At 38.3% G+C, this 27,182-nt stretch overlaps 1 protein-coding gene across 7 annotated transcripts in view; it reads right to left on the bottom strand.

Annotated features, from left to right (window-relative positions):
• Nucleotides 1–27,182, bottom strand: part of APP (amyloid beta precursor protein) — a 254,504-nt gene that overhangs the window by 92,193 nt on the left and 135,129 nt on the right. For 3 of the 7 annotated variants that reach the window (XM_003364174.5, XM_003364172.5, XM_070252098.1), the window contains exons 6-8: nucleotides 22,608–22,810; nucleotides 5,849–6,016; nucleotides 3,472–3,528 (exon numbers count right to left, since the gene is read on the bottom strand). In XM_003364174.5, coding sequence (XP_003364222.1) covers nucleotides 3,472–3,528; nucleotides 5,849–6,016; nucleotides 22,608–22,810 — 428 coding nt within the window. The remainder of the gene's footprint in view (nucleotides 1–3,471; nucleotides 3,529–5,848; nucleotides 6,017–22,607; nucleotides 22,811–27,182) is intronic. The other 4 variants (XM_003364176.5, XM_001499850.6, XM_003364177.5 and 1 more) reach the window with 2 other exon arrangements.

The raw sequence follows: 27,182 nt of genomic DNA on the forward strand, positions 1-27,182 counted from the left end.
CAAGCTATGTGGCCTCTCCACAGATGGTCCTTCTTTAGCATATGCTGGGATTCCACGAAACTGAGGTGAAGCAGACAGAGGACAGGGTGGCACACAGGTGAACCAGGCACTTCCAACCCAGGGGACTGCTGCTTTATTCTCTGCTTCTCTAGCAGCACTTACGTTAGAGCAGAAAATCGAAGAGACCTCTAATACTGCAGTCAGAAGAGCAACAGCAACTTCTGCCTTAACTTGTAAATGCTGAGAGCTAGAATAGTGGTCTGAAGAATTCAATTTCTTAAACATATGTTAAGAATTGGAGGCTTCTAACACCTTAGCATGCCCTAAGTTTATGGAAAGTCTACCTATTTACACCAGCTTAGCTATATTTCTGAATCACATGTGGGCAAACTACTAGTCTAGATCAGAGGTTCTCAGCCAAAGGTGATTTTGCCCCTCAGGGTACATTTGGCAAAGCCTATAGACATTTTTAGTTATCACAGCCAGGGTGCTGTTACGGGTATCTGGTGGGTAGTGGCCAGGGAGGCTGTTAAACATCTTCCGTGCACAGGACAACACTCACAACAATCTGGCCCCACATGTCACTACTGTTGAGGTTGAAAGACCTTGGTTTAGATGTTGTTTGTGTCATAATTCACTGCAAGTGAAGGATCCAAAGATGGGTCATTTGTCATTCTCTTTGGCCAGACCCCTTGGCGCAGTCAGCTGACTAAAAATTGGCACGATGCTCTTTGTGATATGAAATGCCATTAAGGACTTGGTCTGTTTGCCTTCTGAGATGAAAGAAAAGATTATCATACTCTCATATTTGAAACAATCAATAAATATTTACATAGCAATTTTACTGTTCAAAAGCACTACACTGGGCAGAATGAATGTGAAACTTTTGCATTGTCCTAAACCCAAATGGGCAGACACAAAATGAATGTCAGAGACAACTCAGGTCTCCCAAGATACTTTATCCCAAATGGCAATGGATTTTTTTAAAGGATTCAAATCCATAAGTTTATGAGTAAAATGAAAGCTCTTAGCCTCATGTCTCTATCTTTTCTATTTGTGGTTTAGGTTCTTATCTATGATGACAAAACCAAAACAAAAATCGGTGTCCCTTAAAATTGCAATACTCAAAATTGGCTTTTTTATGACAAAGATTTAAAATCTAGAAATGTGTAATTGTAATAATGTCTTGACAAGAAAATTATTGTATTTGTAAAGCAGACTATCACATATTTTCTCCATATATATAATCTTATATCAGTTTAACTGAAGAGCTTTTTCTATCTCATTTCACATATATTACTTGACTAAAAGCAACTCAGATTGAGAAACCCATAAAACCACCCACCTTTGTGAAAAGAGATATCCTCCAACTAGCCCTAGGTTGGTTACCTAGGTTGGTGGAGGAGCGGAGTGCAAGTACAAGTTGCCCAATCAAACGGGCTTGCTCTCCTTTCTAGCTTGGTTCATTTTCTCTGACTCCCGTCTGCGATCTGCACTTGACCTCCAGATGACCATGGCTTTTTCAATTCAAATGTGCAGCTTTGCTATAAATAAGATAGCATAGCTGCACAGGCTATAAATAACTAGAAATTATAGACTTTCTCCAGTCTGTTTGTACGAGCACTGCAAAACCCTTCACTTCCTATGATTGAATAGTCTCTGTAGGTAGACAAGAAAATATAGCTGCCAAAATCACCTCACCATTCTAGAAGGGAAAGGTGTTTACATTACAAGTAGATTGAGAAAATTACTGGGAAAGAGAAAATGACAAGAGATTTTCAGTGTCTGTTTGGAAGAGTTGAGGAAGCAAGTACTTCATGAAAATAAATTTATCAAATGATGATGCTCATTTCTATTAATTCACAAAAATTAAAAAAATCCTTTTGTATGCTAAAATGAAATGAAACAAAGTAAAAATAGTTATTGTTTTGTAAAAGGGTGGGAAAGACATTTAATTTATTGATGCATGCTATATTCATGGTATTTAGGAAAAAACGTTTTTAATATTCTTTGTCCACTTTCCACTATTTTCTGTATTTTTATGATGTACTTCTAAACCTCAAATATCATTTTCCTAACCTCAATGTCAGAACCAAATTCTTGGCCATTTGGAGTGTGGAGCATAGCCACAATATCATTTAGGTTTCAAATCTGGTCCTGCCACGTTTGACGGCTGGGGACAAGTCACTAGGCTCTTTAAGCCTCATTTTGTTATATGCACAAAGGAAATGAGGAAAGTGCCCACAAAGTAGTTCTGAGAAAAATAAATGATCTGTGAAAATGCCTGATAAAATGCAACACCTCCCACAGATCAATGCACTATCAATTCTAATATCTAGAGTTTTTCCGAGTACTTCTGTGTCTGCCCACTTGCCACACTTTCAATGTTCTCAGAAAATAAGTTTTTTCATAATCGCAGGGAACATGTTTATTGTGGTACAAACCACATCCTTCAAAATGTTATACATAATTTTAATGAATTTGAATCATAAAGAGGCCATTAAAAATTTTATGGTTTATGATGAAATCTTTTGCAAATTACATAATTTTCCAACTATCCTTTAATTTTTAAAAAAAAAACATATAAATGGTTTCATCAATTTTAAGACTAGATTTTTTCAGACTAATATGGATAAATGTTAATTTTCATTATATCTAAGCTATAACTGAAACCGTGTCTCTTCATCCAGCAACCACGAGCCGCAACAGTATATATCATTTCTAACCTAATACCGGATAAATCTATTTCTGGTTATAATCCAAATTTAAAGATGAGTATTTGTGTGTTCGACACCACATTTTTAAACCAAGCTAGACTGATTTGCCAACTGAAATCATCACAAAGCACAGAAACTGTAAGGTAGGTTGATATAACATTTCCTTACAGGAAGGTCTTTTTCTGCATCTTAATGATAAAATCAGAAGTTGGGCATCTTGGTCCACTGGTGTACAGTCAGGGAGAGGAGGAAGAGGTAGCCCTGAATTCTAATAGTGACCTTTCACTTCCTAAAGCATAACAGCTGTCTTATAAGACACATAATTGAAGCCTGTGCATATGCATTAGTCCATGTAGTTAGTACAATGCATGCATATTAAATGTTTTTCTGGGAAACAAGTCACTTATATACATGGCCTCTCATTAAATCGTGGCATCTTGTTAGCTTTAGGAAATAAAATAGTGACGCCAAATAAAATACAATACTAACGTTTATATACAGTATTTTATAGAACCACATTAAATAAATAAAAAAAACTGATCAGAAATAGAAGCTTAGTTGATGTTCTTAGCCTGACATCTGAAGTTATCTGGCAAAATCAGACATAATTACAAGTAAGGCAATGAAAATAAACATTTTATTAAAAGACAGGTGTTCAAGAAACACAAAACCATGCAAAGAAGGTGATGATGCTGGAGTTAGAATCCAGCCATGCATTGTACACCTCCCCTCCCTCAAGTGAATTACAACATACGTTTAACAGGATCTTGGGGAAGAGGTTCCTGGGGAGTCTTGAGTAAACTTTGGGACACTATGGAGAAAATAAGAGAGCATGACTAAAAACAAAAATAGAAACATGGGAATGAGGGGTGAAACTCACTCACACAATTCCATTGACCAAAGGAAAAGACAGAAACAAAAAGATTGAATTGACAACAAAAACCAAACAAATATCCTGAGTTTTGGCCCCAGCATGGAACCAGAGTAAACATATAAACCTATTTCCACAGCGACGTCCTAGGATGCTGGATATTTTGTCTCCGACAGTACATCCAAGTGCCTTGTTGACGGATTTCTTGCTCCTATTTTCCCTCCTTGGTCCCAAGCATCACCAATTCCCATCCATCTGTTGTTCACAGCATCTCTATTCGCTTCACACATTCGTGGTACGGCCTCGGGCTCTATTTATTGAGGATTTATTCTCCACTTACATCTGTCCACTATTCTAACTAACCTTCAGCCTCTCAGGTTTGCCTTCTTGATACATTATTCTGTAACACACCTTCCTGGAAACGAAGTACTGCCCAGCTTGCCCTTACACCTTTCTTGGGAGCATCTTCCTTCTGCAAATCTCTCAACAAAGTGTGTGCCATCAAGAGCACCCCCAGAGGCTCCATCTGACCTGCAGTGCCCTCTGCTCTTGATTCCAGCCCAAGTCAAATCAAACCAATCAAACAGAGAAGGTGTGAGTAGTGGGGAGAGTAGTAGGGGTTTTTTGGGGAGGGGTAATTTCTGATTCTCGAGGCAAATTCGTCATTGCTATTAATTTTTAAAAACCCTCTTTTTATTATATATATCTATACACACACACACACACTCACACACACACACACCACACATATATATACACATACACATAGACATATTTATATTCCCAAAACTAAATCTAAGTCAGGGAAAGGGAGAAAAAAATTGGAAATCTACCAGGAAATCTCCCCCAGCAGCTAAACCAGTTAGAATCACTCTAACAAAAGCCCTTTGTTCAAGAGGCTCCAGGCGACAGAATCGCCTATTGTTTTCCATGTTACCTGACCTAATTAACATCTTTGTTTGAAACTGAAGAAAGCAGTCTTTCGAGCTAGACGCTGCAATCATCCAATCAGAGCCAGAAAAGAAGCCCCTGGGGTTACCAATTCCTACACCTGTTCTCACAGGCTCGGAGTGGAGTCATGGCTTACACAAGAGACCAACAGGAACTTTTCCATTAGATTCCACTTAGATACTGGGCTTCACAATAGAATGTCTTAATGATGCAGGTACTTTTGCTGTTTTGCATAATCCTATAATCATACCGGAAAACAATTCATCTAATTCCTAGGAATCCAAGGGAGGAAATGGTGTCTGTCACTCTCACAAGAACAAGGAGAAAAGGCAGGAGTCGCTCAAAAAAGAAACACACAATTATTGTTTTATCTTTAATTTATCAAGTTGAGAAATTGAGTAGTTCAAACTTCCTACTCATAAAAAATAAAGTAAAATAAAATTGGGAATTTAGCGTGGAAGGCTGTGAAGAACAGAAGCCCCATATGTCTGTGCATCGCCTCCTGAGAACTACTTCTGTGGAAAAAGTTTCAACTCAAATTTAGGTCATCATGACTTCATTTATTTATCCCCCAGAGTTATGAAAAGCTTAAAGTTCAAGAGAGGAGCCTTTGAAAATGATATTCCCTGAGCCTTATGTCATGGAAGGTTTCTAATGTTGAGTTTTTTCTTCTATCTATTTCCAAGAGAAGATATGAAAACTCGACATTGCAAATGTCTATGTGTGAGCTCAGGGGCCATGGGGTCATTTCTACCCTGTGGCGTTTGAAATGCATGTGCTCAATTCAATCACATTCCCTCGCCACCACAATAAAAGTCACGTATTATGAAATAACTTAAAAGTACTCATCATAGCAATCCGCCTTGCCAGTCCACCAAAGCTCCATCAGCCAGGCTTCGAGTGGTCAACCTTATTTGCACACGAAGTGGCACATGCACAGACCCGAACACATATGTACGCAGACAAACACATAAGAATACATTTGCAGAAACAGCCGAGAAAACAAAGCAGCAACTCCAGCTTGGTTTAAGGAGAAGCACTCAGAGGACCCTAGAGATTGCAAGACGTATGCATCACAGCTAGTAAAAGAACACATCTGTGGCCATGCTTTATTAGAGAAAGAGGGAGATGTGCGCTCACGATTGAACAGACCGGAGGAGACGCCCGGCAATTAGAGAAATTGACAGAAATGTGGTTAGTGGTAGCAACAGACCCATTCCCATTAACCAGGAAAACCAATCTGTTACAAAGAGCAGAATCAGTGGCGAGAAAGACGAAAGGTGGCCAGGCTGGAGGAAGGTCCACTTACTGACGCTGCCACACACGGCCATGCAGTACTCTTCTGTGTCAAAGTTGTTTCGGTTGCCGCCACATCCGCCGTAAAAGAATGGGGCGCACTTCCCTTCAGTCACATCAAAGTACCAGCGGGAGATCATTGCTCGGCATGGCCCCGTCTCGGCTTGTTCAGAGCACACCTCTAATCAGAGGAGATGTGGGGAACCACATTTAGCATGAAAAGGCACGGGCTCGCTGTTCATGTACACATGTTTACTTTTCTTACGCATTAGCCCTCCCAGTGGTAACTCGGGCTGGGTTTATTAGCAGCATCTGCCAAACATTTACTGAGGAATTTAATTACCTACCAGGAGTTTTAGAATTACCTCTGAAACAAAGCAGGGCATTCTCGGCTGGTTTAATGAATGTAGCTCTCAGTAGTAATAAAAGGATTCCAGCTAGAGGTGAACAGATCTTTTAGCTGCTTTTAGATTAATATTAGATGCCTCAAGGTGTCTGCATATCAAAACATTTCTTCACTATAAAAGATAAACTTCTTTTAAGATAACTTCTAATCAGCTTTAAAGGTAAAAGGATTGTGTCTGGTTATGATGCAAAAAATTTAACCTCTCACAAACATCTGATTGTTTTCCTTAATAAACGATTGCCTGGACTTGAAGCATAAAATAATTACACATAGTTTGAGTGTGATCCCGTTTTCAGAGAGCCAGCTTGTCCACTGACTGACTATATTTGAAAACATACGGAATATCTGTAAGTGCGCCTTACGGTCGATTACATGAACTCTTTAATTAAAGACAATTTTTGATTTTATGTTTACCAGTCTCTTGGACAATAATGTCCCAAACAATAAAACACAGTTAACCAACTCTAATTTGTTAATACATACCATGCATTGTTTTACATTAAAACATATCTTACCTGTCCACATGCTTTGCCACCCTCCTCAAGATCAGTTTCATAACCCTGTCCGATTCCATTTGTAAAGTCACCGTGATTAGAATAAGGACTCTGCCTGCTATGTATATGCCATTTTTCTTAGAAGTAAAACAATTCTCCCTCTGGGTTTCTGCCCTGCCTTACCTAGGCTTATAGAGATGCCCTAGCACACACAGACGTCTTGCTCATTCTTAGTTTTAGAAACATGCCAGGGGAAAGCACCATTCTAAAAGACAGAAGTCATGCACAACCGAGAGCTTCCAAATTAGGAATATTCAACAGAATGATTCTAATCAATCACTCCAAGACAGAGATCCACAATGTCAATGTAAAAGGGAATTACTATATTACTTCCCTCTGCACACCACTCACTGCTCCTTCCAACTGAGGCAAAGATGTGATGGCAAAACCATGGTAATAAACACCTGCTGCCATCATGATGGTGTTTAACAGAGTAGGGAAAGACGGTCAGCATTGAGTCCAGAAGCTGAGTGTCAAATCTGCAGGAGAAATGCCCTGTGTAAGAGATATCTAAGATGATTCTTGCTCTCTTTAGATGGTTTTCAGATGGAAACATCTGGCTCCAGAGCATCAAGGTCAATGTCACCCATCATTACGGTCAGCTCATTCAGGACAGTTGCTTTGAAAAGTCCACGCTCACCAAGCCATGATGTGTTTTTAGTTAGCTTTCTGCATAGAATTCTCCTTTATGAGGAAAATCTGCCAACCTGTTGACACAATATCCCATCCACTTAGCAATTTGATTTATCCCCCCCAAATTAAAGGACTAGCATTCTAACTTATAAAGGGTAAATTACTTTTGGAGGGTCTGATCATCTCTGAGTTACTGACACAGCAGCTTCTGGGCTGTAGAGCTAAAGGCCCCAGATGTGGGGTCCCCGCCAACCACAGCCATCAGTGGTCTCCACTCCCCGATCTTATCTTCAGTTGTAATAAACACCTACAGGTTGGCTTTTCCCTCCTTCTCTGCATCTCCCTCACCAATTTGTACATGTCCATGTGACGTGCTTTTTCTTATTTCTAAGACATGATAATACTCATCATTAATTTCTTCCTCGGGCTGTAGTATTTCCAACAAGACTACAAGGTAATGGTGTCTTCTGAGCTTACACTGTGGATGGAGTTGGGACTGGAGTTACAAATGGCCACTGCCACCGCGGAAGACACAGAATACCTTCACCCCATCGCACAACCCTAGGTCACAGGAGCATGGGCAAAAAAACTCACCACACCCCAACAGTTCACAGTGATCCTCACATTTTATACCTCTTAGAGCACCAAATAGGTGTCTTCTGATACTTGTCTGCCATAGGCCCTTTGGCACACATCACAGCTACACAGGGGCAGGAAACATGTCTTTATGATATCTGCCATGTACTCAATAAAGTGGTAGAATTTCAGCTGGGCACAAGTTGAGTAACGATATGAAAGAATGACCATCAATGCAGATTATCCATGACAGGTATTTGCTCCTGTGTGGGACCTAGGAACAATTTCTTACTTCTGATACAGGCAAAACCTCCCAGTCCAGAAATGACATTACAACATATTGTTGTTTTCCTACACTGAGTGAAACATAATGGCACATTATTTTATTTTATTCATTTTATTTTTCTTCTGCCTCATTCTAAACAGCTACCAAACCCTTCTGCTATACAGCTAAATTCGTAGAGCACCAATCAACAAGAAGCATTCAGGACTCAAAATCCAGTTACATGTCAACTAAATAGAATAAACTACATGATGAGCCAGTAATTCTTGTTAGAGTCTCTAGTTTTAAGAGTCTTGACCCATCAATCTGAAAAGGCAAAAATAAGAGTGACGTAATCTCCATTTGGGACACGTTTTGTTGTCTTTCCTGACATTAGGGCTGCTGCACTCCTGACACTGAATGGCCCCAAATAGTTTCATGACTTTGGTGTAAGTGGACACAATGAGGATGAGTGATCAAATCTCATGGTACTCACACAATGATATATGAGATAACGTGATTAGAGTTGGTATGATAGTGTATGATAATCCAATGCCAAATACATATGTATCGAGGAGTAGACATATGTGAACCTAAAAGAACAGGAGTGATAATGCGTGTCTGCCACTTTCGAACCTCTCAAAGACAAATACCCTGTCCAGCTGGTTCTGATCTGTTGACATGGAAGAGCACATTCCAGCTGCTCTGGAGCTAGCACGGACATGCAAGAATGGGTACCCTCCAATCATCAGCACTGTTGATCAACCATCAACGGTATTTCTTTCTTTCTTTCTTTCTTTTTATTGGTGAGGAAGACTGGCCCTGAGCTAACATCTGTTGCCAATCTTCCTCTTTTTGCTTGAGGAAGATTGTCACTGTACCAATCCTCCTCTATTTTATGTATGTGGGATGCTGCCACAGCATGGCTTGATGTAGGTCTGTGCCTGGGATCTGAACCCGTGAACCCCAGCCCACTCAAGTGGAGTGAGTGAACAACCACTACACCACCAAGTTGGTCCCAACCTGCCACTTCTCATCACTTTCCTTCTGGCTGTGACTAGAACAGCAACTTCCCAGAGCAAGAAAGCTCATTTCAGAAAGGACTCTGAGTGGAATGGGTCATTTTTCTTCTCTTACTCACAACTATATTGCTACTCTACTGTAGGGCACACAAGTGTTTGCTCTCTCTGACCTTTTCTCTAAACTTCCATCATTCCAGAAACATCGTCCATCTAGTTGAAAAGAAAACCTTTGCTTAGTCTCGGAGAGGTGAGGGGTGGGCACAGGATCAGCACTGGGGAAGTATTTATGCTAATGCTTTTATGCAAGGTAATAATAAGTGTAAAGGAGATGGCCAATGACTCTCTGAGGAGAGAAGGAACACACATACTTGGGCTGAAAAAGTGTTCAATGATCAACATCAACTTCATAGTTGTGATATTGTACTAGAGATGGGGAAAACTGGGTGAAGACTATCCAGGGTATCTTTGTATTAATTTTTTCCCTGAATGTGAATCTACAAGTATCTCCAAAAAATGAAAAAACAAAAATCCCACATTAAAAAACATAAAACACGAATGTTGGTAGTTCAGTTTGCCTTCGAATTCTAATCTTGTCTATTTCCTTGAATCTCTTACTGTTTCAGAGTAATTCCTCCAAAGGGCTACAAATCTCAATTTGAGAACCCTTCCTTTAAATTCATTTCTAGCAATGAGAAGTTACCGGGAAATCTATCCAATCAAGATCTTAACAAAGTAAGAGTTTTTAACGCATTGAGTCTTGAAATATGATTAGATTCAGAGAAAAAGAAATCTCAAGAAATTTTAAATGCTTCTTTACATTTTCTTTACAAAAAATCTTTACATTTTAATTTTTCTGAATAGAAAAATTCCTTCCTAATCTACAGAAATCACTAAAAAAGTTCAGTGCGAAGTGTTTCATATTAATTACTATAATCATTCAGTGGAAAATTATTTACAATATCACCCAATCAATGTAGAGCATGTAAAGTTAGACCTTATATAACTGTAACCCCAAACAGAATTCATCTGAAAATTAAAACTGCATTTTCTTCCTCAATTCTCGTCTACAAAACTCAAACAATGAATGAAAGGACTAACATTTTAAAACCATTTGCTAAATCTATTTTTTGAATTCCAATCCACTTTTGTTTCTATTCAAAGTAAATGTTACATATAATAACGAAGGAGGAAATTTGCCCAGAATAATAGAAGCAGGTATATCTCTCAAAGAGAATGTTTAAAATTAGACAGAAACATAGGCACAGGCTTACATGGACATCGAAGGAATGCTAATCTTTGTTTATTCATATTTAATTCCTAAACTTTTAAGATCACAGTTAGGGTTCCTAATATTCATCTCGCTGAATTCTGCTAGTGGAAAGGCTTATTTCTTCTTTTATAAAGGTCTAGGCACCCTTCAAAATGAAAGACCAGGTAATAAACTGAAACACTAGTGTACACGAAGCAGTGTCAAAGAGTTTATGTGCCTAAAAACAAGCTCTATGCATTTTATATCCTTGTAGGTTAGGCCCTTGCTGCAATTTCTGCTGGTTTTAACACTAAATTCCATTTTCTAAAAATCAATATTGTACAAATACATTTTAGAAGCAAAGCTAGTTCTGCCTACACTATATAAAATGATTATGCAATTCACTGTTCCAAAAATAATGCTTAACCACAAAAAATTAACTCTGAATCGATGTCAAATTGTAGCAAGTCTTTTGTGGATGACCAAAGTTAGAAAGCTAATTTTACATTTTTTTAAAAGATTTAGCATGAAGACAGCTGTGCAAGTGGCAACTAGGATGGGGAGGAAATCCCCACTTTCAAACGTACAGTAATTATAACGCCTTCTTAAAAAGCTAAGTTAACAGATTAGCAAACGATTAGCTCTTAATAAAGCACTAAGGAATAATTTTAGAATAATGTGAACCTTTGATTATGATTTCATGTTTAATAATTGAATTTCAATTATTCTCAGCCTATAGGGATGTATGTAAAATAAAACTTCGGACTACATAGAATGCATAAATTTTAAACTTACAAATTTTGAGAAAGCAACCATTTGAATAGTCAAACTAAATTATCAAACTAGAGAGTTATTTATAGAAAATTAGGAAGCGTCTACTCTGATTTTGTAAAAAAAAATCTTTGAAGCATAATTTCTCTATATACTGCAAGGATATATGCTCAATTAAATTTCATAAGTAGTACAAATATACCTACTCTCTTTGAGTTAAAAATTACATATCTTGCAATTTTTAAGTAAGTAGAAATGATAAATATAAGAAGATAAATATAGTTTGACCTTGTAATAAATTACCTGTTTAATGTTAACAGTAAAATAAAATAAAAACAAGGACAGAAGTATTACAATCTACTAACTATACTTATCTTCAATATTTCAAATAATTGTTGATTTATCTGCCTAATCATTTAGTCCATTAATAATGATAACGGTTGACCTCAATGCAGTTTATAGTAACTTTCCTTTTCAGCCTGATTAAAATAATTGCTGCAATTCTAAATATGACTACTGTATAGAGAGAAATTTGATGAGCCTCAGTTATAGAATTGATCTTATATTCTGCTGAAGAATAAGTACACAATTTGTGCGATTCTTATAGATGAAAATTTTAAAAAGTCAACATAGTAGGAAATATTTTTTAAGAATGCATTTTTCACAACAACAGATACATGTACTTTTAATGGAAAAGAGAATTCATAATGTGCTTGCAAATATTAGCAAGCAGTCATCAAAAAACATGTCTAATAGAAAATTACTCTGATCAGGGCAATAAATGACCAGATATTTATTACCTAGTAATCATATTTTACTAAATAGAGGCATGCAAAATTAGGCAAGCAAGCTCGAACTAAAATGTTAATGACAAATTTCACTTAAGTCCCAAATATGGGTTGAAATATATAAACAAATGATGAGAACAGCTGTGCATGCTTATGAAATCACTGACTCAGTATGAAATGACGGGTGCTAATTTGTCACGGAAGTCTCTAGAAGATATCTGCAGTTGGCTAGCCTTTTACCGAATTGTGTTGATTCTCTAAGGCTATCCAATACATCTGTCATTCCAATTATAGCTGACCTGATTCTCACATCTCTCCATGATGAAAGACTATTTATAAAATGCCACCTGAAGGAGATCTAACTGTAAAATATTTAGACTCATCAGTACAGTTGTGTTGGTGGTGCTGGTGAGCATTCACAAAAGGGGGCTAGTATGACTTTTCCGGATGCCTTTGTTTCCTGTTGCTGATGGGAATAACCTTGTTTTTCACTAAGCCATGTGGTTAGCCTGAAGTGCAATACTCTATTTCAAGAGGTACTCAACTCTGAATAAGACAAGATGTCATGTCCTTTGTTGGAAATAAGAGGAAGTAATTTTTGTTATTGACTCTGAGGCAGGGTGTGGTGGGAAACTGGTTGCCTCCAGAAAAACGAAAAAAGAAAATACTCTGACTTATAGCGCTTGCCAATTTCCATGGTGTAAATACTCCCACCATGGTATTTCAAGCTTCCAATGGTCATGGCTCACAAAACTCCTCAATACTTTAACAGTCAGCCTTCACAGGCTAACAGGAATCAGCAACACCACACCAATGAGAGAAAATAGGGGCACAAGTGGAACTAGGAACAATTACATAGATAGGGAAATTGTAAGAGTTTTCCAAGTTGCAACTTGAGAGTTGAATTTTTTACAAAATTATTCACTGAGTAGACATATCAGGATTCTTTCACACTTGGTGACATTTGATAATATATTAAGAATACCACCATCATGGATAAGGATGGTTTTCCCTTTCAGTTTTTTACTCTGTCTCAATCTCTGAAATTTGCACAGTATGGGGGGCATGAAATGCTACTAGAGAAGACTCTTCAAAGTGCAATCCATGGACCAGTAGGGCCAGCATCACGTGGAACTCAGGACCCACTCCAGACCTACCGTTTCAGAATCCGTGTTTACCAAGTGCCTTGGGGGTGACATGAACAGGCATGAATGTTTGAGAAGCACCATGATCAACCATATCTTTTATGTACAGTTGAAGTATCAAAAGTAGATATATAAGATTCAATCATTTTCCAAAAGGACAAGGGAAAGGATTAGTAAAAAGTTGCATAGGTTTTGGCTTATTAAAAGAAGTGCACATATATTTGAGAAAGGAGGGATATAACATACTTTAGTAGAGTTGTAAGATTCAAGTATATATATCTCAAAACTCAGTCTTAAGAAATTATCTACACATATTTCTTTTTCTCAGAAGTTCTGTGTTAAGTGACATTAAAGTCACTTCAATACTTCTGCCTTAAATCCAATACCAATATAATAATTTTCTCACGGTACCCAGCAGGAAAGACTGGGCAGCCTCCAGCTGAGAACATCAGTGCCCCTGGTTGCTACACGGATGCGAACCACCATTTGCTGTTTTATAACAGTGTACCAGGGAAAAGTGAGTTTCTTTTGGAAGAATGAAAAAAAAAACTTAAAAGGCACAGTTTCCTCCATCTCTCACTGCCTATCTGGCAAATACGCATATGCAATATTTAAAAAATAAAAATTGTATGCTGATTTGTCTCTAATCAGCTATGAGACTACATTACACAACTCATCAGATAACTGTTTTTATCTTACTAAATGAGAATTTATCAACTTTATTTCAGCTTATGTTTTATCTCACTTATTCTTTTCAAATAAAATATTCACTGGTGCAAAGCACTTAGTTAGGTGTTACAGCTGACACTGAGATGAGACACAGCATTGTAGGGGTTATTTCTCTGCTCATATATTTAAAGCTGGACATCACTGTAGATCCCAATGTCATAGCCCACTGGTTTGCAACCAGAGAGATTCTGCCTCCATCCCTTCCCAGGGCACATCTAGTGATGACTACAGACATTTTTGGTTGTCACAACTGGGGGCTGCTACTGGGGATAGAGGCCAGGGATCCTGCTTAACATCCTACAATGAACAGTACAGACCCCACAACAAAGAACAGTCCGGCCAAAACATTAATAATGCTGAGGTTGAGAAATCTGCCATCGCCCAAGCAAACACCAGAGGGATTCATGTTGCATTTTAGTAATTTTGCCCACTCATGAGATTGAGGCTACAATGTGGCAGTCACCAACACGTCAGAAATCCTGGGTAACAAACAGTATTAAACTCCAGAATAGATATAATCATGAGAGTTGGCCAACGAAGTCTTTCTCTGCTTCTATCATGAAACATCGGGAACTTAAAAGTCACACACAAGCAACATGAAATTTCTGTCCATATCCTGTATCATTTTCATATTATCTCAAAAATTATATCCAATAAGAACATATATAAATTTGAGAGCTAACCCCATCCTCATAGTTAAACACCTGAACAGGCTTGCCATTATAAACTAAGTAGAGTGCGCCTCTAACAATTCTTCCATTTACTCCTTTTACCATTTTGAGAGTCTCTTTAATTCTTAAAATTTGGGGTGCTTCTGTCTTGAAGGCTGAGGAGTTTTCTTGAACGTCATTTTTATATGACCCCCCAGTTTTTTGTTTTTGAAGATTGGCTCTGAACTAACATCTGTTGCCAATCTTCCTCTTTTTTTTTTTTCCCTCCCCAAAGCTCCAGTACATAGTTATATATCCTAGCTGTAGGTCATTCCAGTTCTTTTATGTTGGATGCCACCACAGTGTGGCTTAATAAGCGGTGTGTAGGTCCGGGCCCAGAATCTGAACCAGCAAACCCCAGGCCACCAAAGCAGAGCACATGAACTTAACCACTCGGCTATGGGGCCGGCCCCAAAGATGAATTTTTAGGAGGGAAAAATGGCTGAAGGCTGAGAGAAAGAATTAGGTTGTAATTCGCCCTGCTTAAAATCTCCAGAAAGCATTTTTCTACAAAGCAACTAAAGGTTACCATTAAAATCCACAACTCTGTTACTGCCCAAGGAATCTGAGCCTCTACTCAGTTAGACATATGTGTTAGCTCAAAAGCCATGCTCATGAAAACGACATGCATGTTTCAATGAACGGTCTCTCATTTGCTGGACTTCTTGTATTAGTTTTGATTTTTTCTTAATTGCAAACTTTGTGTTGTGTAGATGCATACAATTGTTGTGTCGGAGGCATTTGTGTCTGAGGGATTTTTTGAACAGCATCTAATTTGGGGAAAAACATGAGAAGAATTAGTATTTTTTTAAAAAAATTTCTGCCTTTTAAGTTGGACTTAAAATGTTTTTTATTTTTAATAAATGTAGACATAATTGTATTAAAATACCTTTAGTTGGTAATTCCCGCTATTCTAACATGGAATAAAAGTACCGTGACAGAAATCAGACAGTGTAGAAATGGAAGAGGAAAAGTAACTACGAACTGCTAGCCGTGTAAAATTTCAAGCAAATGAAGTTAAAAAATATAATTTTCCATGCGGCAATGCAGATCTTTGTGAATACACTAAACTATCAAATTCTATATTTTCTGTTATGCAAATTGTATCTCAATAAATTTGCTACTAAAAAGTAGAAAATTATATATGTATATACACACACACAATCTTTTGTACGGCTATTCCTCATTCTCACTTTTTAAGCAAGCTAACTATCCGACTGGGCTTCCTAAATTGATATGGTTAAATTACATGGAAAGAAGCTTGTCAGTGCCATGTTTCACTCTGCCTCTATCAAAATGGATATCAAATACCTCAAAATCAAAGGCTGCTGTGCCATGGGGCACAAAATAACGGGCTGCCACACGTCACATCTATGCCCAGTGCTGACACTGGTTCTCTCGACATTCTACATTCTGGTCCAGGAACAGGCGTGGATCTCATTTGCCCTTAGTCATAACACAGAGGTAAAGGCTGGCCTGAAAGGGCAGAGCCATCATTACTCTGCTCTGTTCCCAAACACTCCATGGAGCTTTATTGTCATTGTGGGGCAGTGTGCTGCTATGAGAGCTCCAACAAAAGTACGTGAGTACCTTTTCATGTTTGCAGCAAGTTCACAGTTGTCCCCAAACTTTGTGAAAGGTTAAATACGAATGATAAATAAGAATCCAATTAGTCAGTTACAGGATACCTTGTAAGTATCACATCCATTACAGACAGGTAACAGTGGAGACATGAGAATTAGGCCAGGCTTTGTTTCCTCTACCCTTGAGATCAATACAAGCCCTCTGATATATTTATGATACTTGCTGTCATTCTATTTGGTGCTCCATTAACTGATAAATCCCTACTCTCATTTAAAAATCACTCAAATGCCAACTTCTCGGCAAAGCCTTATTTGAAACACTTGTCTTCAGGCTGAGCCCTTTCCATCCTTGGTGGGGACAACTTTCCTTCCCAGGCAGGTCAGAAAGAAGCTGTGCAGGTTTGGCCAGAAGCAACCTGACCGAGCCACCATATTCATATCCCTGTGCCCCCAGCAACCATTGCAATGGCCAGCACCTAGGAGTGCCTGGGTGACGCTGGTGGAATGTACAGCAGTAAATCACATGGTGCTTCTCCCAGATTAATGGTTACCAGAGGGAGGAGAACCGTAATTTAATTCTGCTGCGTTCAGTCAACTAGCCCAAGGCAAGCAACACGTAGATGAAAATTTAACTTCATCATCATATGGGATGCTTACGGAGCCACCTACATCAGTGTCTCTGTCCATTTAACAGATGAACTTCGAAGAGGATCAAAATACCAGCAGGAAATGAAACACTATGTTGAAATGCAGTGGCATTTAATACTACCTTGGTTCAATTTTCAGCCAGACATGAAATTTAACTGTAGGTATTTTAATATACAGATATTCACAAAAAATATTTTAATCAAGAAACCAAGTTTAAGCTGTTTTTTATTCTTAACATATGTCTATATGTATCAGCTCTATTATACCAACAGAAATGGATATGTCTCATTTAGGCTTTTTATCATTAAAAAGACAGGCTTTTGGCTTTCTTAATTAGTAAACATTAATTCTCTGGAGGATCAGAATGATACTTGTAACCATGGCAATGACAGCAGCTTAGGTTAACTGAGTACTTACTGTCCACCAGGAACGGTGTTCAGTGTTTCCCATCGATTACTTCATTTAATCTTCACAAAATGATTAAAATGAGGTGGGTATTACTAAACTCTATTTTTATAGAGGGATGGAAGGCAACTTAAAGGTTATTTGATTGATACAATACTACATAGTAGGCTGTAGAGCCCGGAGTTGACTCTGCGCAGGCAGCCTGTGCTTGTTAAACAAACTGAACACTTGCAACGTGCCAGGTATTATGGTAAATGCTGAACATGGATCATCTAAAGCAATTCGTACAGCGAACACACTTCATATCAGCATCTTTACTACACACATGAAAAAACAGACTCACCAAGATTATTTAACTGGCCCAAGGACATAAAATTATTAAAAATTCTCTCAAACACTTTACTAGTCTGCCTCTAACCATAATAAAACTACATTAATGAAATTAATGTCGTATGGTAGGTAGTATCTGAAATATAAAAAACTTCCTAGTATTTTTATAATGATCAATATCCAAGGTTTTCTATAAAGGCCCAAATAGTGAATATTTTCAGCTTTGCAGGCCATATGGTGTCTCTCGCAACTACGCAATTCTGCCTCCGTAGCATGAGAGCAGCCACAGACAATAGGTAAATAAATGGGATTGGCGGTGTCCCAATAAAACTTTTTGATTAGAAAACAGGTGACAGGCCATATTTGGCCCATGGTCCAGTCTGCCAATCCCTGATCATTATTATTATTAAGACTTCTAACATTGAGGAAATGTTCACTGTGAAATAATAAGATCAATATATGCCTATAGCAAAGGAATGCACATTTATAAGGGAGCACAGGTTAAATGGAAATAGCATGTATTTAGCAACAAAAGGAAAAGGAAAATTTGATATTAGTGTCATAGAAATACCCTGGTCCGAGCAGGTCCAAATTCTCACCAGTTACCAGCTTTGTGATTGTGGGCAATTAAAAAAAGTTCTCTAATCTTAGTTGCCTTGGCTTTAAATGGGGAAGTAAAATTTCTACCTCATAGCAAAGCTACAAGGATTAAAGATAAAACCACCGCCCTAAAGAGCAAGGAAAGTGGGGATCCTGAAAACACAAGGATTTCAGCCCAACACAGGAACAGCTAACTCCCTATTACACCTTCCACAGCAGCAGAACGCCTAGCAATTAGCAGGGGCACAATGAATATTTCCTGAAGAAATGAGCATAAGGAAAAAATCCAGAATTACTCTGGATGCACCCAACAGGCTAGACTAAATCAAGGATTATGTCATTTATTGAAATACCCATGTTTAATCAGAGTTTAAGAACTCATGGTTGAGTCAGAAATTACCCTGATATCTTGGGTTTATGAAGTGTAATCCCTTCTGAAATCACAGAAAATTAGGAGCAAGTGTCTAAAATACTATTGTTTTACTCAAATTGGTATTGATTTATTCCTCTAGATCAATATCTAAGTTTTTCTTAATTACCCAAAACAATAAATCTTAAAGCCAAATAGATGTTGCAGTGTGCTCACATTTAAATAATACCTTTCTCCTCTGGAATCAGTAACACAGAACTGGTATCTTCCACTTTAATACCACTGATTCTAAAACAAAATGGCTGAAAGTTTTTTTTTAAAGATTGGCCACAGTTGTTAGCTCAGGTGCCAATCTTTTTTTTTTTTAAAGATTTTATTTTTTCCTTTTTCTCCCCAAAGCCCCCCGGTACATAGTTGTGTATTCTTCGTTGTGGGTTCTTCTAGTTGTGGCATGTGGGACGCTGCCTCAGCGTGGTCTGATGAGCAGTGCCATGTCCGCGCCCAGGGTTCGAACCAACGAAACACTGGGCCGCCTGCAGCAGAGCGCGCGAACTTAACCACTCGGCCACGGGGCCAGCCCCTGGCTGAAAGTTTTATGACCATGCTGAAATGTCCTATATTTTTCTTCCGTCTGCCTAGTACTTTCAAATTTTAACAGGCTACAAAAGTATTGAGGTTTTTTATGAAGTGCATTAAGGATTCGTGTTTGTAGCAATATGTTGGTAATGAAGAAACAATTTTCTTATTAAGTATGGTTGTAAATTACATTTTCTCTCAGGCACTGAAACATTAACATTGAAAACTAGATTATAAGTCTCTTTTCAATATCTCTTCTTTGCAAGTCTCTTCTCATTTTTATTTTCAGCACAAGAGCCAGCTACTTGTAATGAGAGTTTTACAAAGTTAGCAATCACCTCTGGCACTGCCATCGCTCTTCATTCATCAGAGAAGAACCATAACTCATCTTCTACAACCAGAGATGTGGAGGGAATGTAGCTCACTCCTTTAATGTTACCATCTAAAACTTCTACTTCTTTCTTGGAATTAGCGAGAACACAGCAAACTCTCTGACGTGGACACAATATATCATGTTTCTTCTCTTATGCCTCTTTGTCCAGAAAGACTTGCCTCAATTATAGCTTTTGTCCATTTCCAGAGTCTTATATGGGATAGATGGGTTCCCATTAAGGGTTCTTCCATTTCTGGCATTTTTAGTTGGTCCCTCTAAATGACCAGGTATTTTGCTTTTAGAAGCTCACTTTTATTGCTCTTCTTGCCACCAACATTATTAACTTGTCATCTTTTAAGACTAGCTTCTTTTCTTTATCTCTATGCTGGAGATCTTTTTTTTAAATTCTCTTTTAATTGCCTTTGTCTTTCTATAGAAAATACTATAATATATATGACCCTCTATATTCTTAGTATCTAATAATGCTACACTTAGAAAAAGACTGAAGCAGAAAGAACTGGACTTATTCAGAACATAGCAAGACCATATTATCTCAAGAGAATTCTGTCTTGGTCTGGAATACGGGCATGGAGTTTATGTGACATTCTCTCATTGTACTGCCTAAATTACGTCACTCTCGGTTTTCTCATCTCCTTAATCGCAAGATCATCAAACCAAAATCTCTTCATTGTTTCTACCAGAAAAATCCTCAGCACACAGTAGGTCCTGAATTGACTACCCTCAGCTAATGGTCATACTTGTCAGCCTGCCATTGAAGGTTTCCACATTTTAGTCCCAACCTAATTTCCTGTAACTCTCTTAAGTAAGATTATTTGCTCTTGTTTAAGTCAGATTGATTTTATCTCCTAAACATGCCATGTACCTTCCCATGGCACCAAATTTCTTTTGCTATGCTGAATGACTCTAAAGTACACTGTAGCACAATCCATTGGCAGACCCACCACTAGCCCCTTCACTTCTAGTTCAAATGCCATCTCTTCCATAGGTCCTTCTCTGCTCAATCTCTTACTCCGTGAAGTAGGCTCTGAGCTTGTACTTTACAACACAAGTCACATTGTGTATCTTTGACTTCCTCCTGATTTGAACATCCATGAGGGTCAGCTATCCTCTGTGCTCTCATCAGATGGTCCACTGAGTCTAGCAAAATGGCTTGTACCAAACAGGTTCTCCAAAAACGAATGTCGAATAAGTGGATGTTAATTATTACGTAAATAGCTATCTTGATGGAGATCACAAGAACATCAGTCCCACCACAGAATACTAACTGCTGTAATTTGTAGTCACATATATTTTATGTTTCCAGAAAAATCTGTCTTTCTCTGCTAGGAATATGGAAGTCAACAAGTTCGCTTAGCCAGATCTGCCACAAATGGTCCTAAGAAGCACAGGAAAAACACCTGGGAAAGGATGTCTCGGATATTTGAAAAACAGTGGTTCAACCAAAACAAGCATTTACTTAAATGTGTATCTACTTACATAAGCACTACTGCGCTAAATTGAATAAGCTGTCATTAATAGGGAATGATAAAGGTAAACAATCCATCTTGTACTATATATTCTTTTCAAAAAGAATATATGATGCTTTCAATGGATTTTAAGCTAACTCTGAGTGTTCAATTCAGAATAATGTCAGTTTTAAAAGCTTCAAGTTAAAGAAATGCAAAACCTCAAAAACACTATGTTAAGTGAAAAAAGCTAGACACAAAAGATCAATTATTTTACTTATATTAAATGTCCAGAAAAGGCAAATGTGTAGAAATATAAAGTATATTAGTTGTTGCTTGGGGCTGGCGGTGAAAACAAGGATCAACCGTGAATGGGTGTAAGGGATCTTACTGGCATGATGAAAATGCTCTAAGATTGGCTTATGGTAGTGGTTGCGCAATTTGGTGTATTTATTAAAGCCAGTGAATTATATATTTATTCGATTAAAACAAGTGAATTTTATATGTAAATTATACCTCAATAAAGTTATAAAAAATGCAATGAAGGGAAGAAGATACTAGCGTGATCATTAGGAATCTACTTGAGGCAGAGAAAGTAACCCATTTTAAGCTCCAATTTAACCACAGAGCTGAAATCATTCTACCTTAATAAAAAGTGAGAGGAAGACTTACAATGTTGTAACATTTGTGGATAGACTTTAAAAACTCAATAACTCCATCCACATTCATTCAATCTAATTCTAGGACCACCTTTTACTATTTGTAAAACAAATGCATACCTTTAAGAAAGGCAACCCAACAATTCGCTAGCTCCTATAACATTTGGCTGTTTAATGTCAACCGAATGCTTGCGTTTTTATCTCACGGAGACTAAAAGAAAGTCCTTCAGCTCACAACGTTCTCAACAGAGGAATTAATTAAACAGAAAAAGAAAGTCTTAAGTCTAACCCTACATGTACCTCTCAAAGAAGGCACTGTCACCTCCCCCAAGAAAATAACATAAAGATACAAGTCATCCAAGTTAAAGTCCATGGCAAAAAATAATGTGCTAACTCACCAAATATCCTTCTTCTTTTTTAATAAAACCTAATTGCAACTACTCACTCAACTAAGATTTATTGAAAACTTTGTATAAGCCAGGCACTCTGAATGACACTAAGTAAAATCCAGTCTTTGCCTCAAGGAATTCATAGTCTAGGTGGTGAAAGAGGCAAGAGATGATGGAGTGCAAGAAACACCCATGGTGGGGGTGAGGGGGCGGGGATACTAAAGAGGTCACCTAAGTTGGCCTTTGTTCAGTGACATGGTAACTGGTTTGGTGGAGTTTTGCAGAACAAGCTGGGGTTTGCCAGCAGCATACACAAGATACAGAATAGACTGTATAATCAGGATTTCACGTGGTTTGAAATGAATTGTTGGATTGTTTGTTAAACTGCAGAGTTCAACAACCATGAGAAGACTTGTTATTTTGAATTTTTACTTTTGTTTGGGGAAGGCAGTGGTGCTAAGCTGGATAGAAATGCCAAATACTGGTAAGATGCCTTCCTTTTCCCTGAGAAAGCAAACAGTGGGTTACCTCGGACCACCTCTTCCACAGACTCTGTGGTGGTGGTTGTGGTCGTGGCAATGCTGGTGGTTCTCTCTGTGGCCTCCTCATAGGGTTCCTCAGCCTCTTCCTCTACCTCATCACCGTCCTCATCGTCCTCGTCATCCTCGGCTTCTTCTTCCTCCACATCAGCCACATCCTCCTCCTCTGCTACTTCCACTACTTTGTCTTCACTGGAGCAGGAAATAGAAATAACAGTAACGGTCATTTAAACAATTTTAGGACAGGGAAAAAAAATTACTGACAAAGAATTTTGTAAATTCAAGAGAGAACATGGCCTTGAATTAAACACACACACAAGGCTTGAAGCCAGCAGGTCAACATATGAATCCCAGCACCTTTTACCCTCGGGCACAACTCCTCCTAGTTTAGGCAGTTGCAAAAAGAGGATACCATGATTCCAACTATATGACATCCTGGAAAAGGTAAAATCATGGGGACTACAAAAAGCCCAATGGTTGGTAGGGGTTCAGGGTGAGGAAGGACGGAATGACAAGGCAGAGTACAGTGGATTTTTAGGGCAGTGAAATTACTCTGTAAGATACTGTAATGGTGGATACACAGCACCGTGCATTCGTCAAAGCCAACAGAACTATCAACGCAAAAAGTGAACTCTAACTTAAACTATAAACTTTAGTTAATACTAATACATCAATACTGGATCAAATGTATCAGACTAATGCAAAATGTTAACAACAGAGGAAATGGGGGAGAGGGGACAGAAATGGGGGAGAAGGGAGTTCTCTGTACTTCCCACTCAAATTTTCTGTGAACTGAAAACTGCTCTAAAAAAAACGAAATCTATTAAATAGGTGGGGAGGGGAGGATACCAAAATGGAGTTTATTGTATTATGGGGATGATTTCTTATAATGTATGTGAAAATACCACACAGTATCTGCATAGCAGATACTCAATAACAATAAGTGGAAACTGGTTCAAACATTGCTACTGAAAGTTTAAACTGGAAATAGAGTGGAGAGAAGAAATTGGCTTAAATAAGTCTGCAATACCCAGCAATCAGGGATGCCTATGAAATTACACGGTTGTGCTCTCTACTCTTGCTAATTGTGTAAGTTTTGTAGAGTATCTGGTATTTCAGTGGTTCTCAAATTTCAGCGAGTATCAGAATCACCTGGAAGGTTTATTAAAACACAGATCACCAGGCACCACCCCCAGAGTTTCTGAATCAGCGAGTCTGGGATGGGCCCTGAGAATATGAATTTCTAACAAGTTCCCAGGTGATGCCAATGCTGGTGGTCAGGGGACAACATTCTGAGAACCACACAGTATGCAATACTGAGAATAATGGTAACAGATAGCCAGTGAGTCACAGTATAATTGGGAAGGGGATCAGAAATAATATTTATGACATTAAATATGTATATACTTATGCACAGGGCTGAGTAATAAATCAGCAAATCTGGATGGCAAAAGAAAGGCATGTCTGGAACAAAATTACAAAGTCCCAGTAAGATATCCTTGTGCAAATCATGTACCTGCCAGCGCAGACATGGTCGAGAGCATCTGAAGGATGATAAACGAAGATAAGAATGTCAGCGTTAAATAGTGAAAGTGTATCACACGCCATGTGGCCATATAGGAGAAATAAATGTTACATCTTTGATCAGATTACAAAACCAATACAGAAGAAAGATCCAGATGCGGTGGAGGATTTCAAATCACCAGAGCACCTGCCCCAGGCCTTATTGGACAAGAAGCACCACAGGAGTAAGACTGAGGCTGCCATGTTGACATTTAAATTTCCCAGAAAAAAGACACAGCAGAGGAGAATTATTACCCAAGGGCTGATTCTTGCCTATTAGGAAAAGCACATTGTTGGGAACAGGCATAGAAACCTGGAGAGTTTGTGTCAGACACAACCTGAGGCCTGGAATGCTAGTGTGAGTTCAACATTGTATAGGAGATCAGATGTCAAACATATCAGGGAAAGAAAATAGGTTTCCATGGTCTAGCAAGACAGGAAGGAAGATGGTAAAAGGCTTTCAGAAACTGAAACTCTGCCAGGACAGCCACAAATAATTTTTCTGAGGGCGAAAAAGGAAAAGATATATAAAGACATGAATCTAGCACTAGATGGAATTCCCTTTAGCTCAGAACTTAAAGGACTTTTATATATAAAACGTCTATAAAAATATGTATGACCCCAGAAAGAATGACTTTCTAATTCTGATTAAATATGAGACAAGGGATAATAAATGAACACATCCAAAAAAGTTGAAGCACGTGGCCAAAGAATAAGGAGAAACTTATTAAGCAGAATAACATTAATACAAACTTATTAGTGTGTTAATAAACGAAGTGTTAATAGAGAGAAGGTCCTAACCAGTTATTTTAACATTTCCACAAGACCATGAATAGGTAAGAAGAGGAAGAGAAAACTGGCATTGACAATCAGATGGCATAAGGCTTCATGTGCTTAGCCATAAACGGCGTGCAGTCACTGACTTCTTGACTGACTGAATTCCCGCACAAAAGTCTACTACTTTAGGCAACATTTCAAAAGAATCCTAAATTTAATAGGTGCTCAGATGGCCCCAACTTTACCCGGTATGCTTCCTCTTTATTCTTCTATAGAATCTTGATGTTGTAGTACTAGAGAAGAAAGATAACTGATGCATGTCACTAGTCAGTTCACTGTGTTTGAGCTCTCTTCTGCATTGAATCAAATCATAGGCACCAACACTGTTTAGTTCTCCTAATTAAGTGGTAAATCCAGGGAGAAAAATCAAGTCAAACCAATATTCTCCTTAAACCATGAAGTGTGCATGCTGTCTTGGAGCACGAATGGAGGGACAGGGTCCAAGTATGTGATCCAGGGTTAAGACAGCACTGTGCTTCCAGGTGGGATGGTGAAACACGATCCTGGGTACCCCCAGGAACCTCCCTCAACCCTCTCTGTTATGACTTGAATGTTGTACTTAAACCTGCAAACAGAAAACATGCTTACCAAAACAGCTGTGTTTAAAGTGATCTGCATCCTGTTATGTGTCTGGCCATGAAAAAGAGTGACATGTATGCCCATCATCCATCATTGCATCTGCCTAAGCAATTTACCGGCATAATACAAGGAACAGAGATATGTAATACTTCAGCTGGCAGAGGAATTAAATTACTAGGCCTCAGAGAACTGGGGTCCAGCTCTTATTACCATAGCTTTGATTTCTGGAATTAAATTTAGATGTCCACGAATCTAATTATCTATTTGAATGCTATTAAAACAGCAGCACACAGTTATGTTTTAACGACGTTGGGTCTTCCCAAAGAATGCCAAACCTGCCAATGTGCCAACTTCCAATCACAATTTTCATAAAAGGAGAAAAAAATTACTGTCCACCTTCTCTTCAATTGCTGGACAGTTTCGTTCTGTGATGTGACTAAGGGGAGCCGGTTTTGGAAAGCTGATCAAAGTTCAAGAAAATGCAAGGAGGGGCCAGTGTATGCAAATGTCAGGCTGAGCATCATAAAGCAATTTCCCTATAAACAATCAAACAACTCACAGTAAAATAATCCCGTGGCAACACAGTGGAATGTTCATACTACATTCACAAATTTAAGTGTTTTTGTTTTTAAATTCTAGTAATGAGAAACACTTCTAAAGAATGAAGGAACTATCTGAAAATGCTGATCACCTCAGGATTATCTGAATTTAATAGGAAGGTTAAAGGGTCAAAGGGACATTACTAGGAGGAAATAAATCACTGAAGATAAAATTTTATGTGTCAGCACGCAAGACTTTGGTTTGGTGAAGGATACACTACATCACAAAGGTGACTCTTCTTGTATTTCTAAATAAAGGCTGACCTTGATAGAATTCCACCCGCGGTTGCCTTCTTGATATTCCCTTTAGATAGTGAAAGATTTTGATTCATGCACCAGTTTAACTCCTTTTTGTTTAAGTCATGCAAAATAATTCACCATTTGCATTCCTTAAAAAGCTATATTTATTCTTTCATAGTGTCCGTTAGGACTGACGTTTTTCTTTTCCTTTGTAGGACAAAGGAGAGGAAATGGCAGAGAGAAAGCTCAGATTCCCACGGCTTCTGTGAATTGGACAATCCTGAGACCTGAACTACCGCAGTGATGAGACGAGAGTGAACACAGAACACCCGTCAGTTCCCAAAATGTAACCACCAACCAGGGGCCAGAGGACAAGTCTCACCAGGAAGACGCTCAGACACATATATGTTTATTGATCTAGAAAGAGGAAGAAAGAGTCTCCCACAGTCAGGAATAGAGAGAGAAAGGAAAGCATGTTTTCAAAAAGTTAGACAGCTCTTTCCCTCTCTGCCCCAGTTCTCAGAGTTTAACGTGGAAGTTACGATGGCTGCATAAGTCAGTGTGTCCCAGAGGGAAGCAATATCTGAAATTAATGCTGTTAAATTAGGAAAATTAGAAGATTTTTGCCAGAAAAAGTGAGAAAATATAAAAGAAAGGAAGCTTATTCTTCACAGTTCCAAGTAAATGTTTGAAGACAGGGAGAGCTAAGTAAGAAAAAGCCAGTCTCTCTTCCATCAAGAGGCACC

The sequence above is a fragment of the Equus caballus genome, chromosome 26 (assembly GCF_041296265.1).
Source record: "Equus caballus isolate H_3958 breed thoroughbred chromosome 26, TB-T2T, whole genome shotgun sequence".
Classification (NCBI taxonomy): Eukaryota; Metazoa; Chordata; class Mammalia; order Perissodactyla; family Equidae; genus Equus; species Equus caballus.